Source organism: Mugil cephalus, chromosome 9 (assembly GCF_022458985.1).
Source record: "Mugil cephalus isolate CIBA_MC_2020 chromosome 9, CIBA_Mcephalus_1.1, whole genome shotgun sequence".
In the NCBI taxonomy this organism is placed as follows: domain Eukaryota; kingdom Metazoa; phylum Chordata; class Actinopteri; order Mugiliformes; family Mugilidae; genus Mugil; species Mugil cephalus.
This window is the reverse complement of record NC_061778.1, coordinates 1,257,501-1,272,536: the sequence shown is the minus strand read 5'-3', so window position 1 is coordinate 1,272,536 and position 15,036 is coordinate 1,257,501. Positions and strand designations below refer to the sequence as shown.

At 39.6% G+C, this 15,036-nt stretch overlaps 2 protein-coding genes and 1 non-coding gene across 4 annotated transcripts in view; 2 read left to right on the top strand and 1 right to left on the bottom strand.

Annotated features, from left to right (window-relative positions):
* Positions 1-211: 211 nt before the first annotated feature.
* capns1b (calpain, small subunit 1 b) lies at positions 212-10,796 on the bottom strand. The gene is given in 11 exon segments (XM_047595120.1): positions 212-609; positions 1,325-1,383; positions 2,669-2,785; positions 4,216-4,294; positions 4,441-4,509; positions 4,679-4,743; positions 4,835-4,892; positions 8,449-8,541; positions 9,285-9,327; positions 9,638-9,696; positions 10,664-10,796. Coding segments are annotated over 10 exon segments (657 nt in total). The 5' UTR covers positions 9,685-9,696; positions 10,664-10,796; the 3' UTR covers positions 212-582.
* Positions 8,199-8,281, top strand: trnal-cag. Its single transcript has one exon. It is a non-coding gene; the product is annotated as a tRNA-Leu (tRNA).
* Positions 10,797-12,493: 1,697 nt separating the features above from the next.
* The window catches only part of zgc:162698 (Transmembrane protein 87A-like), an 11,726-nt gene continuing 9,183 nt past the window's right edge, over positions 12,494-15,036 (top strand). The window contains exons 1-5 of one of the 2 annotated variants that reach the window (XM_047595113.1): positions 12,494-12,787; positions 13,939-14,011; positions 14,089-14,186; positions 14,486-14,602; positions 14,687-14,743. In XM_047595113.1, the coding sequence (XP_047451069.1) occupies positions 12,587-12,787; positions 13,939-14,011; positions 14,089-14,186; positions 14,486-14,602; positions 14,687-14,743 (546 nt within the window). In that variant the 5' untranslated portion in view covers positions 12,494-12,586. The remainder of the gene's footprint in view (positions 12,788-13,938; positions 14,012-14,088; positions 14,187-14,485; positions 14,603-14,686; positions 14,744-15,036) is intronic. The other variant, XM_047595112.1, reaches the window with a different exon arrangement.

The window sequence follows — 15,036 nt, the reverse complement described above, 5'->3', positions numbered from 1 at the left end:
TTGTAGGAATCTGTAATTATTACCCAGAGTGCAATGCTTTTCTAGAACACATTGCATTCTGGGCAATTTATTCCAATGTTAATGTTATTGAAGTTGAAATAAAATATCACATTCAACACATGAAATCATTTTTATGCCGATATCTGCTTCTGTTCATGTTTGACTTTTAGCATTTAGCTCATAGCATCAGAATGACTCAACAACACTTAGATTAACGTCATTATAGTGTCACTTTATTCTTTTAAACATCAGAAAGATTTTCAGCCTCGTACAAACTCAGACAGTTTGACTTCAAAACGCAGAAATCTGCAGCGTGGGGATGTTGTAGCGCCACCGCCTGGCACCAGCAGGACACTGCAGCAGCAGCAGCAGCAGCAGCAGCAGCTTGACTTTGGTCCAGAGTTTGATTTCATTTATTCTATTTACCCTTTTTAGTTTTGGTCCCGTTACCATGGAAATGGCAGGAGGCAGGGAGGGGAGGGGGGGTTCAAAAGCAAAATTGCACATTTATAAAGTCTCACAAGAGCAATGAGAAGGAATGAGATGGAGGAAGGACGGGGGACGTTTGGTCCAGGAGGAGCTTCATGAATACATGGTCAGCTGGAGCCACTGTGAGACACAAAGAGACAGAAGGTTCATTCCTCTAAATTCACTGTGACTGCGTCTAGAAGCAGAACAAGTCCTGGATCCGAGAGACGTCCAAACATAAAACACTTCACGTCAGAAAAAATGTCCCATTTTTCATGGATTTATATTCATGTATTTGTCTCTTTAGGCTTTATTCTCTGTTTCATTGCACTCACATATTTGATATCTTTATTTTTGCACTAATGTAAACCTGGAATTTAGTCTTCTTTCTCTCTGGTTTTCATATTGTTATTTGAGCATCTGTTAACAAAAACATATCTATGGAAAAAGGACAGAGGGATGAGGGCTATCGACTGATACATATATTTATTTCCTTTAGTTAGTTATTAATTAAAAAAATAATAAATACAAATAATTCTTGGTTATTTATATATTGCCAGCACGATTAATAAACGCAGCAGAAAAGGAATATATATGTGTTTGTGTGTGTGTACATGTATATATATATATTATATAAATAAATAGAAAGGAGTAACGTAAAAGGAAGAGGGAGATAAATAACTATTATAAATATCATTAATAATTCATGGAGAAGTAAAGAAGTTGCAGACAGTGAATTGTTTTTCTGCACGTTCAACTTACAATTTGTTTTATTTACCTTTAAAATTACAGACAATTGAGACAATAATCTGTGAGAAAATGTGCAGTAAATCTAAAAAAACTGAATAAGTTTTACCTCCTTGATGTCCAGGTCGATGGTGCCGCTGTTGTCTTTGTCCAGAGTCTTAAACGCTCCTGGAAAAATGACACGGGATTTAGAATGAGAGGAGGAGGACGAGGAGGAAGAGGAAGAGGAGGAGGAAGAGGAGGAGGAAGAGGAGGAGGAGGAGGAGGAAGAGGAAGAGGAGGAGGAAGAGGAGGAGGAAGAGGAGGAAGAGGAGGAGGAGGAGTAAGAGGAGGAAGAAGAGGAAGAAGAGGAGGAGGAGGAAGAGGAGGAGGAAGAGGAGGAAGAGGAGGAGGAGGAGGAAGAGGAGGAAGAGGAGGAGGAGGAGTAAGAGGAGGAAGAAGAGGAAGAGGAGGAGGAGGAGGAAGAGGAGGAGGAGGAGGAAGAGGAGGAAGAGGAGGAGGAGAGGAAGAAGAGGAAGAGGAGGAGGAGGAGGAGGAAGAGGAGGAAAGGGGAGAAAGAAGAGGAGGAAGAGAGGAGGAGGAGAGAGGAAGAGGAGAGGAGGAGGAGGAAGAGGAGGAGGAGGAAGAGGAGGAAGAGGAAGATGAGGAGGAGGGAAGAGGAGGAAGAGGAGGAGGAGGAGGAAGAGGAGGAAGAAGAGGAAGAGGAGGAGGAGGAGGAAGAGGAGGAAGAGGAGGAGGAGGAGGAGAAGAAGAGGAGGAGGAAGAGGAGCAAGAGGAGTAGGAGGAGGAGGAAAGTCCAGAAAAAGTGACTAAACTGGAACGTGCTCCTGATCAGACTGAGATCTGTATGTAACTAAACAGAGTTTGACTCTGAACCTGATTTAGAACCAAACTTTATTCATTTATTTGTTAAAGCAACATTTTATAAAATCTCTTATTTTTACATTTATACATAAATGAAAATATATAAACAAGTAAAAACACTATGAACAAACGAAGCGTTTAGTCTCAGTATTAAATTATTTCTGTACTTCACAGAAGCTTCTTAGATCTTTCATTAATTCATAAAGAATAAACTCCAGCCTCAGTCTACAGCGCCACACTGAGGCCGCGGCGCCACACGACAGGTCTTCCATTTTATTTTCTCTTTATTTTCTCTCTCTGACAATAAAATATAAAAGTCGCCGTGTTCTCTTTTTTTCTTTCGTGCCACATAAATAAGTTTAGTGGTTGAAACATTTCAATTAAAAAGTTTAAAAGCATCAGTTAAGATATGAAAGTTAGTTTGTCCTGAACGACAGAATGGGAACTGGTTGGACGCAGAGGGATCGATGATAGAAATAAAAGAACTGATAAAAGAACTGGAAGCAACGGCTCCATGAAGAACATGCCACTGTAGAAAGAAAGAAAGAAAGAAAGAAAGAAAGAAAGAAAGAAAAGCTGAGACACTCACTGCACATGGCGTCCAGTCGCACCAAGCAGCCAATGAAATTGTCAAAGTCCATGTTGCCGTGCTCGTCGCTATAGCGACGGATAATCAGCTTGTAGAGCTGGTCATTCAGAGGGAAACCTGCACACACACACACACACACACACACACAGTCATTAACAGAGAGAGAAACTAATTATTGGAGGTTTTGATTGATCGTTGTCATGGAAACAGCATGTCAAACTCGTCAATAACAAAGTGATAAATCTTAATTTCAAGCAACATGTTAAAAAAAGTCTCAAATACAATTAAATGTAACTTATCAAATGTCAAACACATAAGACATTTACTCCCATTTCCTTTTGTTACACAAACACAGACACAAACATCAGAAAGAACCTGAAAACCAACCAAGTCTCTGGTCAAGAGGACACGTAAAACTCTGGACAGAAAACCTGCACATTATCACTACTGTAAAATTATTAATAAGCACAAAATCTTGGCCTTTGACAGTTACCAGCTGTTTCTGGATCGTCTGTCTCACAAAGAAACTATCGCCCTGTGACGCTCAAACAGTGGCTGAAAACTTCTCCATCTTTTCCATCTCGTGTATGAACCTTTAACCTGTCCTGTCTGTTTGTCATGGAGTCATGGAGTCATGGTGTCATGGTGTCATGGTGTCATGGAGTCTGTCTGTTGCCTTAGGACAGTGGATGAAGTTTAGCAGCTGAGCTCCAGCTTATTTATATTGGTGCTTTATATTATGTCATTAGAAAAAAACAGTGGTTTCATATCTCAGGATGATTTTCATACACTATGTTCTAGTTTCATTTATCCACATCTTAGTTACTGTAACACTGCTATTTAAAAAAAATATATATTTTTATTATCTTATTTTATTATTATTATCTTATTTTAACACATATTGTCAGTTTATGTCATTAATCCACTTCAGTCCTGAATATTTATTTATTTATGAACATTCACTCTCCACATGTACAAAGGACCAATAAATAGATAAATGAATAAATAAATGACTTTATACCTAAATCTATGCCATCAATTATTAATTAAATAAATACCTAAATATACGTCATAACTGCTATTTATTTATTGATTTATTTATTTTGAATTGTTGCATGCTCCTCCATACACACCTGCTTATTAAATCCTTCAGTAAATTCTTCACTGTGAACTCTCATCCTCCTTTTAGCCGCACGCACCTCAGACAAAATAAATTTGTTTTCTTCTACTTACAGGTTCATTACTTTCATTTATTTTCATATTTTCATTTAGCAAAAACATTGACTTCATTAATGAATTAAGTCCAGACCGAAGTCCTTTTTAACACTAACTCTTGATTTTACACTTTTGTTGCCTTTGTTGTTGTTTGTTATTGGTTTTTTTAAACCATTTTATTTTATTTTTTTTTATTTTGGTCCCTTTTATATTGGAATGAGCCCAGTTTGGGTTGTGTGGGGGTTTTTTTTCTCTCCATCACTATCTTTTGTCTCTGTATTATGGTGCAAATAAGAAAAACTACAGAAATAAGCAGGAGACAAGTTTCTCACCTGCAGCTTTGAAGGCGCGAGGAAGTTCATCAGCACCGATGACGCCGGAACGATCAGCGTCGTGGGACAGATAGATTCCCTGGAGACAGCAAACACACAAACACACTAATTAACTCATCAATTAATGGATTAATATGTGACAGGAAACACAGGACGAAGGAGGAGGAGGAGGAGGAGAAACAGGAGGAGGAGGAGCAGATTGTTCTGTGTCTCTGAGGGACTGACCTGCCACCTCTTGATGTTGTTCCACAGATATTTAAACTCGTGGAAGCCCAGTTTTCCTGTGCTGTCGCTCTGAGGGAAGTCGGGTCAAAGGTCAAACTTAGAAACAACACTAGTGTGTCCTTCTACAGGACGATTGCAGACTACCGCCCCCTGCTGGCTGGGCTTTTTACTATGAGCTGCTAGTAGTAGTAACTATAGGCCTGTATTTGGGTTTGCACTACTTCTTGTGGAAGGATACATCCATGACAGCGACCATGCTCCTGCAGGACTCAATGCTGAACCCGTCAGTCTTCAGGCCTCCGTCTGAATCAGGACAGAAAGGAACTCATTAAAACCACAGAAGAAGAAGAAGAAAGACGATAACACTAGAAACATTTAAGTGACGTGGACTCACGTTTGGAGATGACTTTGTTGAGGATGTTCATCAGTTCAGTGGGGCTCACCTCCATGTCCTGTTAACACACACACACACACACACACACACACACACACACACACACATCAGAACTGGAGGAAGCTTCAGTAACAACATGAGTCACAGCTCAACTCAAACTGAAGCCGTTTCCTTTCCTTTCATTTTTTTCCAGTTTCTGACTCACTCCTGAAAAAAAAACACAACATCTAGAACCAGATCCAAGTTTCTAGCAACTCGTTGTCAAAACACTGTGGAGCAACAGCTGGTGTGATATCTCTGCAGCCTCATCGGGTTATTTCGGAGACTTTGTGCCTCATTTAGAACATTTCTCTTATACATCTCATGAACTATAAGTGAATATACACTTACTGGCCCAAACATTAGGGACACTACTGAGTGTGTATTCATTTATCTGATCTTAATTCTGATGTTTGAGGCTCTATTTCCTAATAAAAACAATAAATTAAAACTAAATTTACACAACGTGGAGCAAAATCAAATGTCATACTCTCAAGATTATTCTCTATTTACCTCAAACATTTTTATTTGATTTATTTGGTTTTAATTCCCACCTTTGAGGCTCTACTTCCTAAAAAAAACTGAGATTCTTGCAGGAAATAACTAATTTATTACTAAAAGCAAACTTCATGGACTCAAAATAACACGTTTCATCCACAATTGTAGTGCATTTACCTTAAATCTAAGTTTTATACCATTTAAAAACAAGCACAGACTCATGTCAGTAGCAGCAGAATATTTAGTGCAGGACTAGTGGATCTAATGAAGCGTTTTTATTTGATTTATTTGGTTTTCAATCCCGCGTTTGAGGCTCTACTTCCAAATAAAAACTGAGATTCTTGCAGGAAATAACTTAAATCTAAGTTTTATATCACAGAGACATGTCAGGATGGTTCTATTGGAAGGGATTTGTTTTCACTGATGTACCTAATGTAGTGGCCACGTTTGAGACTCTGAGATTCTTGCAGTAAATAACTCACTTATTACCTAATGTGCGCTGCTTTGACTCAAAATAACACATTACACTCACAAGATTATCAAAACCACATTTAAAAACAAGCACATGACTCATATTTAGTGCAGAGCCCAGAACCTTCTGTTTGATTTACATGATTTTAATCCCCATGTTTGAGGCTCTGCTTCCTCATAGCTGAACACAGCCAATTAAAAACTAGATCTCGTGTTGTGTAACTCCTGCTGGTGAATCTCCTGCCGGGACCAAACAGAAACGGAAATTTCCACAAAAAGAACAAAGGTCGTGACAGACTCCGCCCCTCGCGTCGGTCCGGCCCCGCCCACCGGGACCGCATCCAGGTGGGTCACCGCCCTCATTCCTCGCTTGCAGAGAATGGAGCCCAGCGAGGGCCGGCTGCAGGGTTCTGGTCTAACTCTGGTCTAACTGGTGCACACACCCCTCGATGAGTCAGACAGAAAACCTCAGACACACACAGACACACACAGACACACACAGACACACACAGAGAAGCCGATGCCGCCCTCACAGACAATGGCAGGAATGTAGTGGAGGAGCCTGTGACTCACACACCCTGAAGCAACGCAACACATGGCCGTCAGGTCGGGATGTTTGCAGTTCGTCTCCGAGTCGACCTCTTATTCATCTGTTTAATTACTGCTAAAATAATCAAACTGGAGCTGAACAGTTGTTCTCCAGCTGCATACGCACGCCTGCCACAACATTAGGGACACCAACAATCTACTGTAACTAAAACTAAATCTTCCTCAGGCAGATCTACAGAGAACTGGACCCTCAGCACCAACAGGAGGAGGAGGAGAAGATAAAACACAAGATGAAGAATGATGATGATGAAGAAGAAGAAGTAGCATGTGAAGACACAAAATAAGGTTAAAAAAAGAACAAAAAAGAGAATGATGATAATGATGAAGAAGAATGAAGAGGAAAAAGAGGAGTACAAAAACAAAAGGAGGAGAAGACAAAAAATAAGATGAACAGGATGATGATGATGATGAAGAAGAAGAAGAAGAAGAAGAAGAAGAAGAAGAAGAAGAAGAAGAAGAAGAAAGAGGAGGAGGAAAAGGAGATGATGAAGAAGGAGAATAGAAGAAAAGAAGGAGGAGGAGAGGGAGGAGGTTCTGTGATCTGTAGCGTTCCTATTATTTTGACACAGTCTGAGGCCAAATAACATAAATCTCCTTTAATTTAAACTCCGTCCACTTAAACCACCACCGATATTATTTTAGCCACTGACAAAGACCAACGTGGTTTCATCCACAGCTTTAAATACTCTAAACTAATTAAGTTAAAAATTAAAAAATAATAAAGAGACAAACACACTGAAGCAAACTGAGGCAGCGAGAAAATACTAGAATTCATTTCACTGAAACCAACGTACGAGAGAAATGAACCAAGTTCACTTCATTTATTTGCTATAAATAATTAGTCGTTAGTGGTTCGTCTATGCCAGAGACAAGAACAATTAAAGCCTCTTCCACTAGGGGGCAGCAGGTGGATAATTAACCTGTTACCATTCAAACAACAGAATAAGTAGCGATGGATAAATTACAGGAAAAAGAAGAAAAAGGACTCAATGTGAACTGGGTCCTGGAGAAAGTTGTGACGCAGACGAAGTTCAAGGCTACTAGCATTAGCATCAGCACCGTTAGCATTAGCACCGTTAGCATCATGGTAGCCAGTATCAGTACCCATTGCTAGCCATGGATTCAAGGATTCAAGGGTTTTTAGCATGAGATGGAATGAAATGATGGATTATTCCTCGTAGTAACCATGGAAACGCTGCACTAGTGTCCCTAATGTTTTGTCAGGAGCAGCAGAGACAAGAAGCAGCTTTAATAGCCTCCTTCTACCAAGCACTTCCTGTAACTCCTCTAATGCGTCTCCACTTAACGCAGCGTTTCCTCCCGAGGCCGGAGACGAGCTCAGGGACGGAGACAGTGGAGGGTGGAGACGGGAGGATCAGGTGAAACCGCGTTGCTATGGTTACAGCGGTCAGACTGGAAACGAACCAGTTGGTCCAGAGGGAAAAACCAGAAACTCCTGAAGCGTGAGGAGGGTTTGAGTCTGACGCTGGACTGAACTTAATCATTCACAAAAAAAATATGGAATATGAACACTGATCTGGTGACTCCTCCCTCCCTCCCTTCCTTCCTTCCTTCCTTCCTTTGTTTAGTTTCTGCCTTCCTTGTCTATTTCCTTTTTTCCTTCCTTAATTTCTTCCTTCCTTCCATCCTTTCTACCTTCCTTCCTCCCTTTCCTCCTCCTCTTTCTTTCTTTTCCTTCCTTCCTTCCTTCTTTCCCTCTCTCCTTCTTCCCTTCCCCCTCAGACATGTCAGGATGGCCGAGCGGTCTAAGGCGCTGCGTTCAGGTCGCAGTCTCCCCTGGAGGCGTGGGTTCGAATCCCACTTCTGACATTAGTTTTGGAGCAGTTAGAATCTTCCATCATCATAAATGACTTCAAACGATAACGAGTCTTTTCATCTTGTTAATAAATGTGGATCCCGTCTCCTGGTGACGTGTTTAAGTTATCAGATCGTAGCCGACGGTTCAGAGCTTTAAGAAACAAACAGGAAGAACTCACGTCTCCCGCCAGCTGTTGGAAAACCCTCCGGAACTGTTTCTCCTCATCGTTCTCGTGGGACTCGGCGAACTGGAACGGTCTGCGAGGAGGAGGCTGAGAGGAGACACAAGCAGCTTCTGTTAGAGGCCAACAAACGCGTCTCAGTCCGGCTGCATTCGGTTTGTTTGCTCATTCAGTCGCAGCCAAAAAGAAATAAATAGGAAACAGAACCGAGGCCGAGCTTCACACTTTAACCTTCACGAAACATTCAAATACGTGAGTGGAGACGCACTCATCAAAGATCCTCAATAAACTGCTGATTTAAGATGGAAACAGATTTTTATTATTTGTTCTATTTAACCAGGATCATCATCAGATTTACTCTGAATCTCATATTCTGTGTTTTCTCGGGTCAATCTCGTTCGATTTAGTTTGTTACTGAAGCAAATTTGAGTAAAACTGAAGAATAAAATATCTGTGAATAGAAATAAAAACGTGTCAGTGTCTTGATTTGTGAATTAAACTATTTTAAATGTTAAAAATATGCAGTTTTTTATCATTAATTATCCATTATGTAATTTATAATAGTTTTGTTTTTCTTGCGTTAAATATTTAATTTTCTCCATTTGATTCAAACAGAAAAGAAAAATTATTCTGATTCATGATTCACGTTGTTATTTTTATCATTTTTTTAGACATTGTTCTTCGGCTGAACTCAGACTTTATTTCTTTATTGTTACTTTATTTCTTCCTGACGTCATTTCATCGTTTCGTCTTAATCTCTGTTTCCATTTAGCTCAGATGTTGTTTAAGTCGTGTCATCATCAATAATTCAGACTCCACGAGTTTTTACTTACAGGGTCTGAAGGAATAAGTTACAACTGAGCCGGGTCGATGTTGCTGTCGGGGGAAAGAAAGAGGAGGATAAGTTAGCCTAGCTTAGCACAAACACTGGAAGTAGAGGGAAAGTGTTAGCCTAGCTTAGCACAAACACTGGAAGTAGAGGGAAAGTGTTAGCCTAGCTTAGCATAAACACTGGAAGTAAAGGGAAAGTGTTAGCCTAGCTTAGCACAAACACTGGAAGTAAAGGGAAAGTGTTAGCCAAGCTTAGCACAAACACTGGAAGTAGAGGGAAAGTGTTAGCCTAGCTTAGCACAAACACTGGAAGTAAAGGGAAAGTGTTAGCCTAGCTCTATTTTTGTGCTCTCACCTCACGATGTTGATGATTCCTCCGATCAGATTCTTTGCCAGAAACATTTTGTCTGTTTGCTACAGAAAAGAAATAAATAAATCAAATACTGAAATAAACAACAAGCAATAATTTATTTATCTACTTAATTAATAAGAAATAATCACATACACATAAAGGATTAATAAACGTGTTTAAATGAAAACTTTAACAGGAATAAAATGATAAATAATAATATCTGCAGCTAAAAACCTGAATAATGATATTTATTTATTACTTTATTTATTTCTCAAACATCGGCTGATCATTTTCTGATCGTTGAGTAAAACTGAATCTGAATGAGAAAAGACTTAATTGTCCTGTAGTTTGGTGCATACGAGGGACTTGCTTTGGTGTTTGTTGCATAAAAGATATTAATAAAATGACATAAAATAAGATAAAATAAAATAAATCGTAAATATATTCACTGTAAACACAACAAACCGAACATTTACAGTGTGAAGGCGGCGGCTTGAATAAATAAATGAACAGACACAGATCTTTGCTCCACCAGAAAATAACAACATGATGAATTATTTATAAGTTCGTTAATGAAACTGTTTCCTGACATTTTAGTCACAGCATTAAATAAGTAATAAATAAATTCATCCATTCATCCTGCAGAAGTTCTAAAGTTATTCAGACTGTTCAGCATCTTTTCACTCTTTATTCTGGTTTATTGGAGTTTTTCACTTCCGGTTTTTATTCGCTTTGAAGCTGAACCAGAGTATTTCCTCCATCAGTATCAAATATCAGCTCATTCCTGCTCTTTATCGCCTGAGCAGCTGGTTCCCTGAGAACTATGTGTAATTATTATATCACTGTTTCACCGCAGGCTGCAGGTTCACAAACATGTGACAAACTCTCACATCTCCTCAGACATTTTCACATTTACACATTTATTCTCCCGCAGTTTAACATGAAAACACAGACTCAGACTCAGGCACCGACTTTAAAACGAGCTGAAAAACGAACATGAAGGAGAGAAGTTTGTTTTTTTTTACTCACAGAGGATCCGGCTTCAGCTCGAGAGAAAGAAGAAGAAAAGAAGAAGAGACGCTCCCACTTCAGAGTCCGAGGAAAACTGACAACAAGTTCCTTTAGACTGCATCAACAACCCCGCCTTAAACGCAACACACACACACACACACACACACACACACACACACACACACACACACACACACACACTATGTCCTGTCCTAACGCCCTCCATGTTCCTGGTTCCTGGTTCCTGGTTCCTGGTTCCTGGGAGAGGAAAAATAAATACACACTCTTTGTGGCGCGTTCACGGACCAGAGGAAAGCTCCAGAGACTCTGTTTTATCTTTATTATTTTATCTTTATTTTTATTTGCGATTTTTATGAGAGTTTAATTATTTATTAGCAACTGAGCAACTGTGACCAAATAATTTCCCCCGTGGATCATTAAAGTTAATCTAATTCTAAAAGAAAACATGAATCAGTTCATCAGTTATAAAACTAGTTCCTGGTTCCTCAGATAAAACAGAACTTTAACATGTTTGTTCGTCGAGTTTAAATTTGTGTTAATGTCGTTGAAACTGAACTGAATCCTCGTCCAGCTCTGATTCACCTGCAGACAAAGAAACAGAAATATGTCAAACACGTGCGTTAATTCATTCCAGCTTTAGGGTGTGACTGGTCGAGAACACGACCTGAAAGACTCGCTTCATGTTCCACCTCTAAAGTCTCTGGTTCCAGCTCAAAGTTCAGCTTAAAATAAACGAATGCATAAAAAATAAGGTTCCCATGTGATAGTTCCACTATTATTATTATTATTCTTGCAAAAATCATTAAAATGAGAGATAATTAATTTGTTATTGTGAAATTTTAATCGACATATCAGTAAATATATATATTACATTAATATATTATTAATATATTATATTATTACATATATTAAAAACACCTGTAATAAAATAATAAATCATTAATATTGATATTATAAAAAAGCATAAAGAATGAAACATCATAAGTCATAAAATCTATTTTAAGTTGAAACACGAGATGAAATGAATATTAGATGACATTTAAACCTATTATTGTTTTATTTCCTTTTTGAACCGGAAAGGAAATAGTTTATCCATTGATGCAGCTTTTGCATTTAAAAACACGTTTTCTTCCCTCTGCTGGTCGAACACATGAACTGCAAACACAAAGAGTATAAATTTTGAACACATACGTTAGTTTATTTAGCTTAATTGTCAATAGAAAGCATCAGTAATGGTTTATTTGTATTAGATATGTTCCACTATCTTGCAAAAATCGAATCTCAATAAGTTAAATGCTAAAAGAATCATGAACTCTGAGCAATTGCATGGCTATTCATTACATCTTAAGTTTACCCTTTTTAAACATGTGAATGTTTATTACAACACTCGTTTAAAACAACATTAGTAATGTATTAAAATAAATGAATAAAAGGAGCTGCGGTGAAATCTGGGTTATATAGAGAATATGCGGGTATAACATACGGCTTTGTGGGTTAAGCGCTTTCACTGCCCTCTAGTGGCCACAGCGAGACACTGCAGGAAAATAGTGTCAAGCTAGACGCGACCGTACATAAACACTTCCGGTACTAATCTTCAAAATAAAAGTGAGCGACAAAATTGAAGCGATTACAAATCAAATTACACAAGTAAACCGCCCTCTTTCGATGTGTTATGTGGAAAACAGTCAGAAACAACAACAGAGCATCATCAATATGAATAATTCACTTAGTTATACCATCTATATCTATATATTACGTATCATATTTATAACCGAGTTTTAAACTACTCACGTCCTCTGAACGCACCACCTCACGTAACGTAGCGTAACCCGGAACCCGGAACCCGGAAGTCACCAGTTTGTTGTGAGTTGTCGCGGTGGCTCAGCTGCTGCTGCTGCTTCCTTGTTCCTGTTGGATCTAATGGCAAGCTCCGTAGGTCCTGGTCCGGGTTCGGGTCCGGCTCCGCGTTCGGGATCGGGTGTGGGTCCGGGTCGGACCGGGCCGCGTAGACCCCGGTCCTCGGCCCAGCTGCTCCCGCTGCTCCTCCTGATGCTGGCCGGTCTGGTCGGGCCGGTCGGGGCGGTGTCGGAGCCCGGACTGTGGATCCTGAATATCGACAGCGTGAGTTTCTCGTGTCTCGGTGGGATCGTGTTAACGTGGAGCCGCGTCTGGTGAAGCTGCTAAAGTGAAACCGAGCTGTGGTTTGACGCTGGTCTGGTTCCCGCTGACTGTTAGCTGCTAGGCTAACTAGAGCTAACTGTTAGCAGAGCTCAGAACAGAGTTAGGACAGAGTTATAATTATTATTATTATTATTATTAATTACTATTATACTATAATCATTATTAGCGTGTTAGAACTTCTACATTTATCATTATTACTATTATTTATTAATCTTTACTGAGACGTATTTAACAATATCATTAAATATTTCCACCTTTTTTTTTCAACTATTTCGTGATTAACTGTTGAATTCATATAAAACAGCAACTTTTATATTAGAAGGTAGAGAGATGAAGTAAAGTACAGTACGTTTAATTAACAAAATGACTTATGGGAATAATTGTCATTGTTATAACTACGAGGTTACCAACAGGTTTCCTTCCTATCACAGATTAGCTGCTTTAACAGGATCCATGCGTGTTACAGACTAATAAATCCTAAAGAGTTCACAGATCAACACCTCAGCCTCATTTCTGTTATTTAGCCCCTGGATCATCAGCTTATATGAGGTCGTCTTCTTCACAGTGATTAAATAATAAATCAGTGTTTCTGAGTATTAGAAGAATAATAAGGTTTCCTTTCTGGTTTCACTTTCTGCTCTTTCTCAAAAGTCTGTTTGCATCATGTGCTGTTCATTCACCGGCCACGTCAGTAGGTTCACATGTGTGTAACAGGCGAATGCAAAACTCACAAAACAAGCCTTTCATTTACTCTGCACCTGAAATGAAGAAGAGAAAGTTCAAGTTAGACTTTTTCTTGCAACAAGTCAGAAACATTTGGGAGCAGATCTGGATGTTTTCACACTCGTCTTTTAAATGAGGGAGTTTCTCTGTTTATTCAGCTCTGACTCAAATAGACTGAAATCAGCTGGAAACGTCTCCGTCCGTCACCTTAAACAAATATTTAATAAACCCTTCTGTTGTATTTCCTGTAGATCTGGTGCATGCGTCTCCATGGAAACAGATTACGATCAGATTACGATCAGAATGATTGACAGGCCTGGAGGCAGGTTGAATCACGTCTGATCGTTGTCTTCATTCGTGTCTTTCAGAAAACCCTGAGCAAACAGAACCAGTTCTACTTCCCTAAAACCCTGTTCAACCAAACCATCATCCGTCTGAAACGTAAGGAACCGGAATCAGAGCCGCGGCGCCGTGTCAAAGCTGCTGTGTGACGTTGTGTTGTTGTGTTTGTGGTGCAGCGCTGATGCCGAAATGTGACGCTTCGCCTCCCGTGGAGCTGGAAGTCTCCTGGTATCTGAGGAACTCTCACTGCTACAACGAGGTCTTCAACACCAACGTAAGACCAGATCGTTCCTGGTTTTCCTGAAGTCATTTATCTTCTCGTCGGGTTGAACGTGAGACGGACTGAAGCAGGTTTTAGTTTGTGTGCAGCCACAGGAGAAAGTTATTATTTCTATGAAGGAATCGGTCTCATCAAAGCTCAGATTTCCAGGCTTCTTCTTCTTTTACATAAAATAATAATAATTTTTAACTCGGTCTGTGATGTGGAATCAAAAACACCTTTGTGACGAAACTCATTTCACGTTTGCTGAATATTTTGAGCTGTGAGTAAAATGAGTTTCTGTTTGTCTGCAGCCGAAGCCGAGCAGCTACTTCATGTCTAAGGAGGTGGTTCCGGGAGGAGGGAGCGGATATTACTCCTTCAACCAGTATCCTCCCTTCCGCTGTGGACCGAACATCAACTCCAGCCTGGTAAACGACGCACGCGGACAAATAAGAGCAGAATAAACCATGTGTGCGCTGACATGTGTGTTAACGTGGCTGCGTTTGTTTCAGTTTGAACTGAAAGACTTAAACAAGCAAACATGGCTGAGAGAGGCGCCGCCGGAACCGGTGAGACACACACTCACATCTTTGGTCCTAAAGAAACAGCCAGTTCAGGCTAAAGCTAAAGCTAATGCTAATGCAGCTGCAGCCTCCAGCTGCATTAGCATTAGTAATACTGACACATGTACTGACACATGTTTAGTTTTATTTGTAGTTTATTAGTTAACATCCTTTGATTCCTGCGTCCACACAGGGACAAATGAAGTCTGTGTTTATTCACATTTACTGGATGAACAGAGGCAACGAATCTGTTAATGTAGATATAAATTATAAAGACAGTTTTTGTTTTGTTTTTTTCT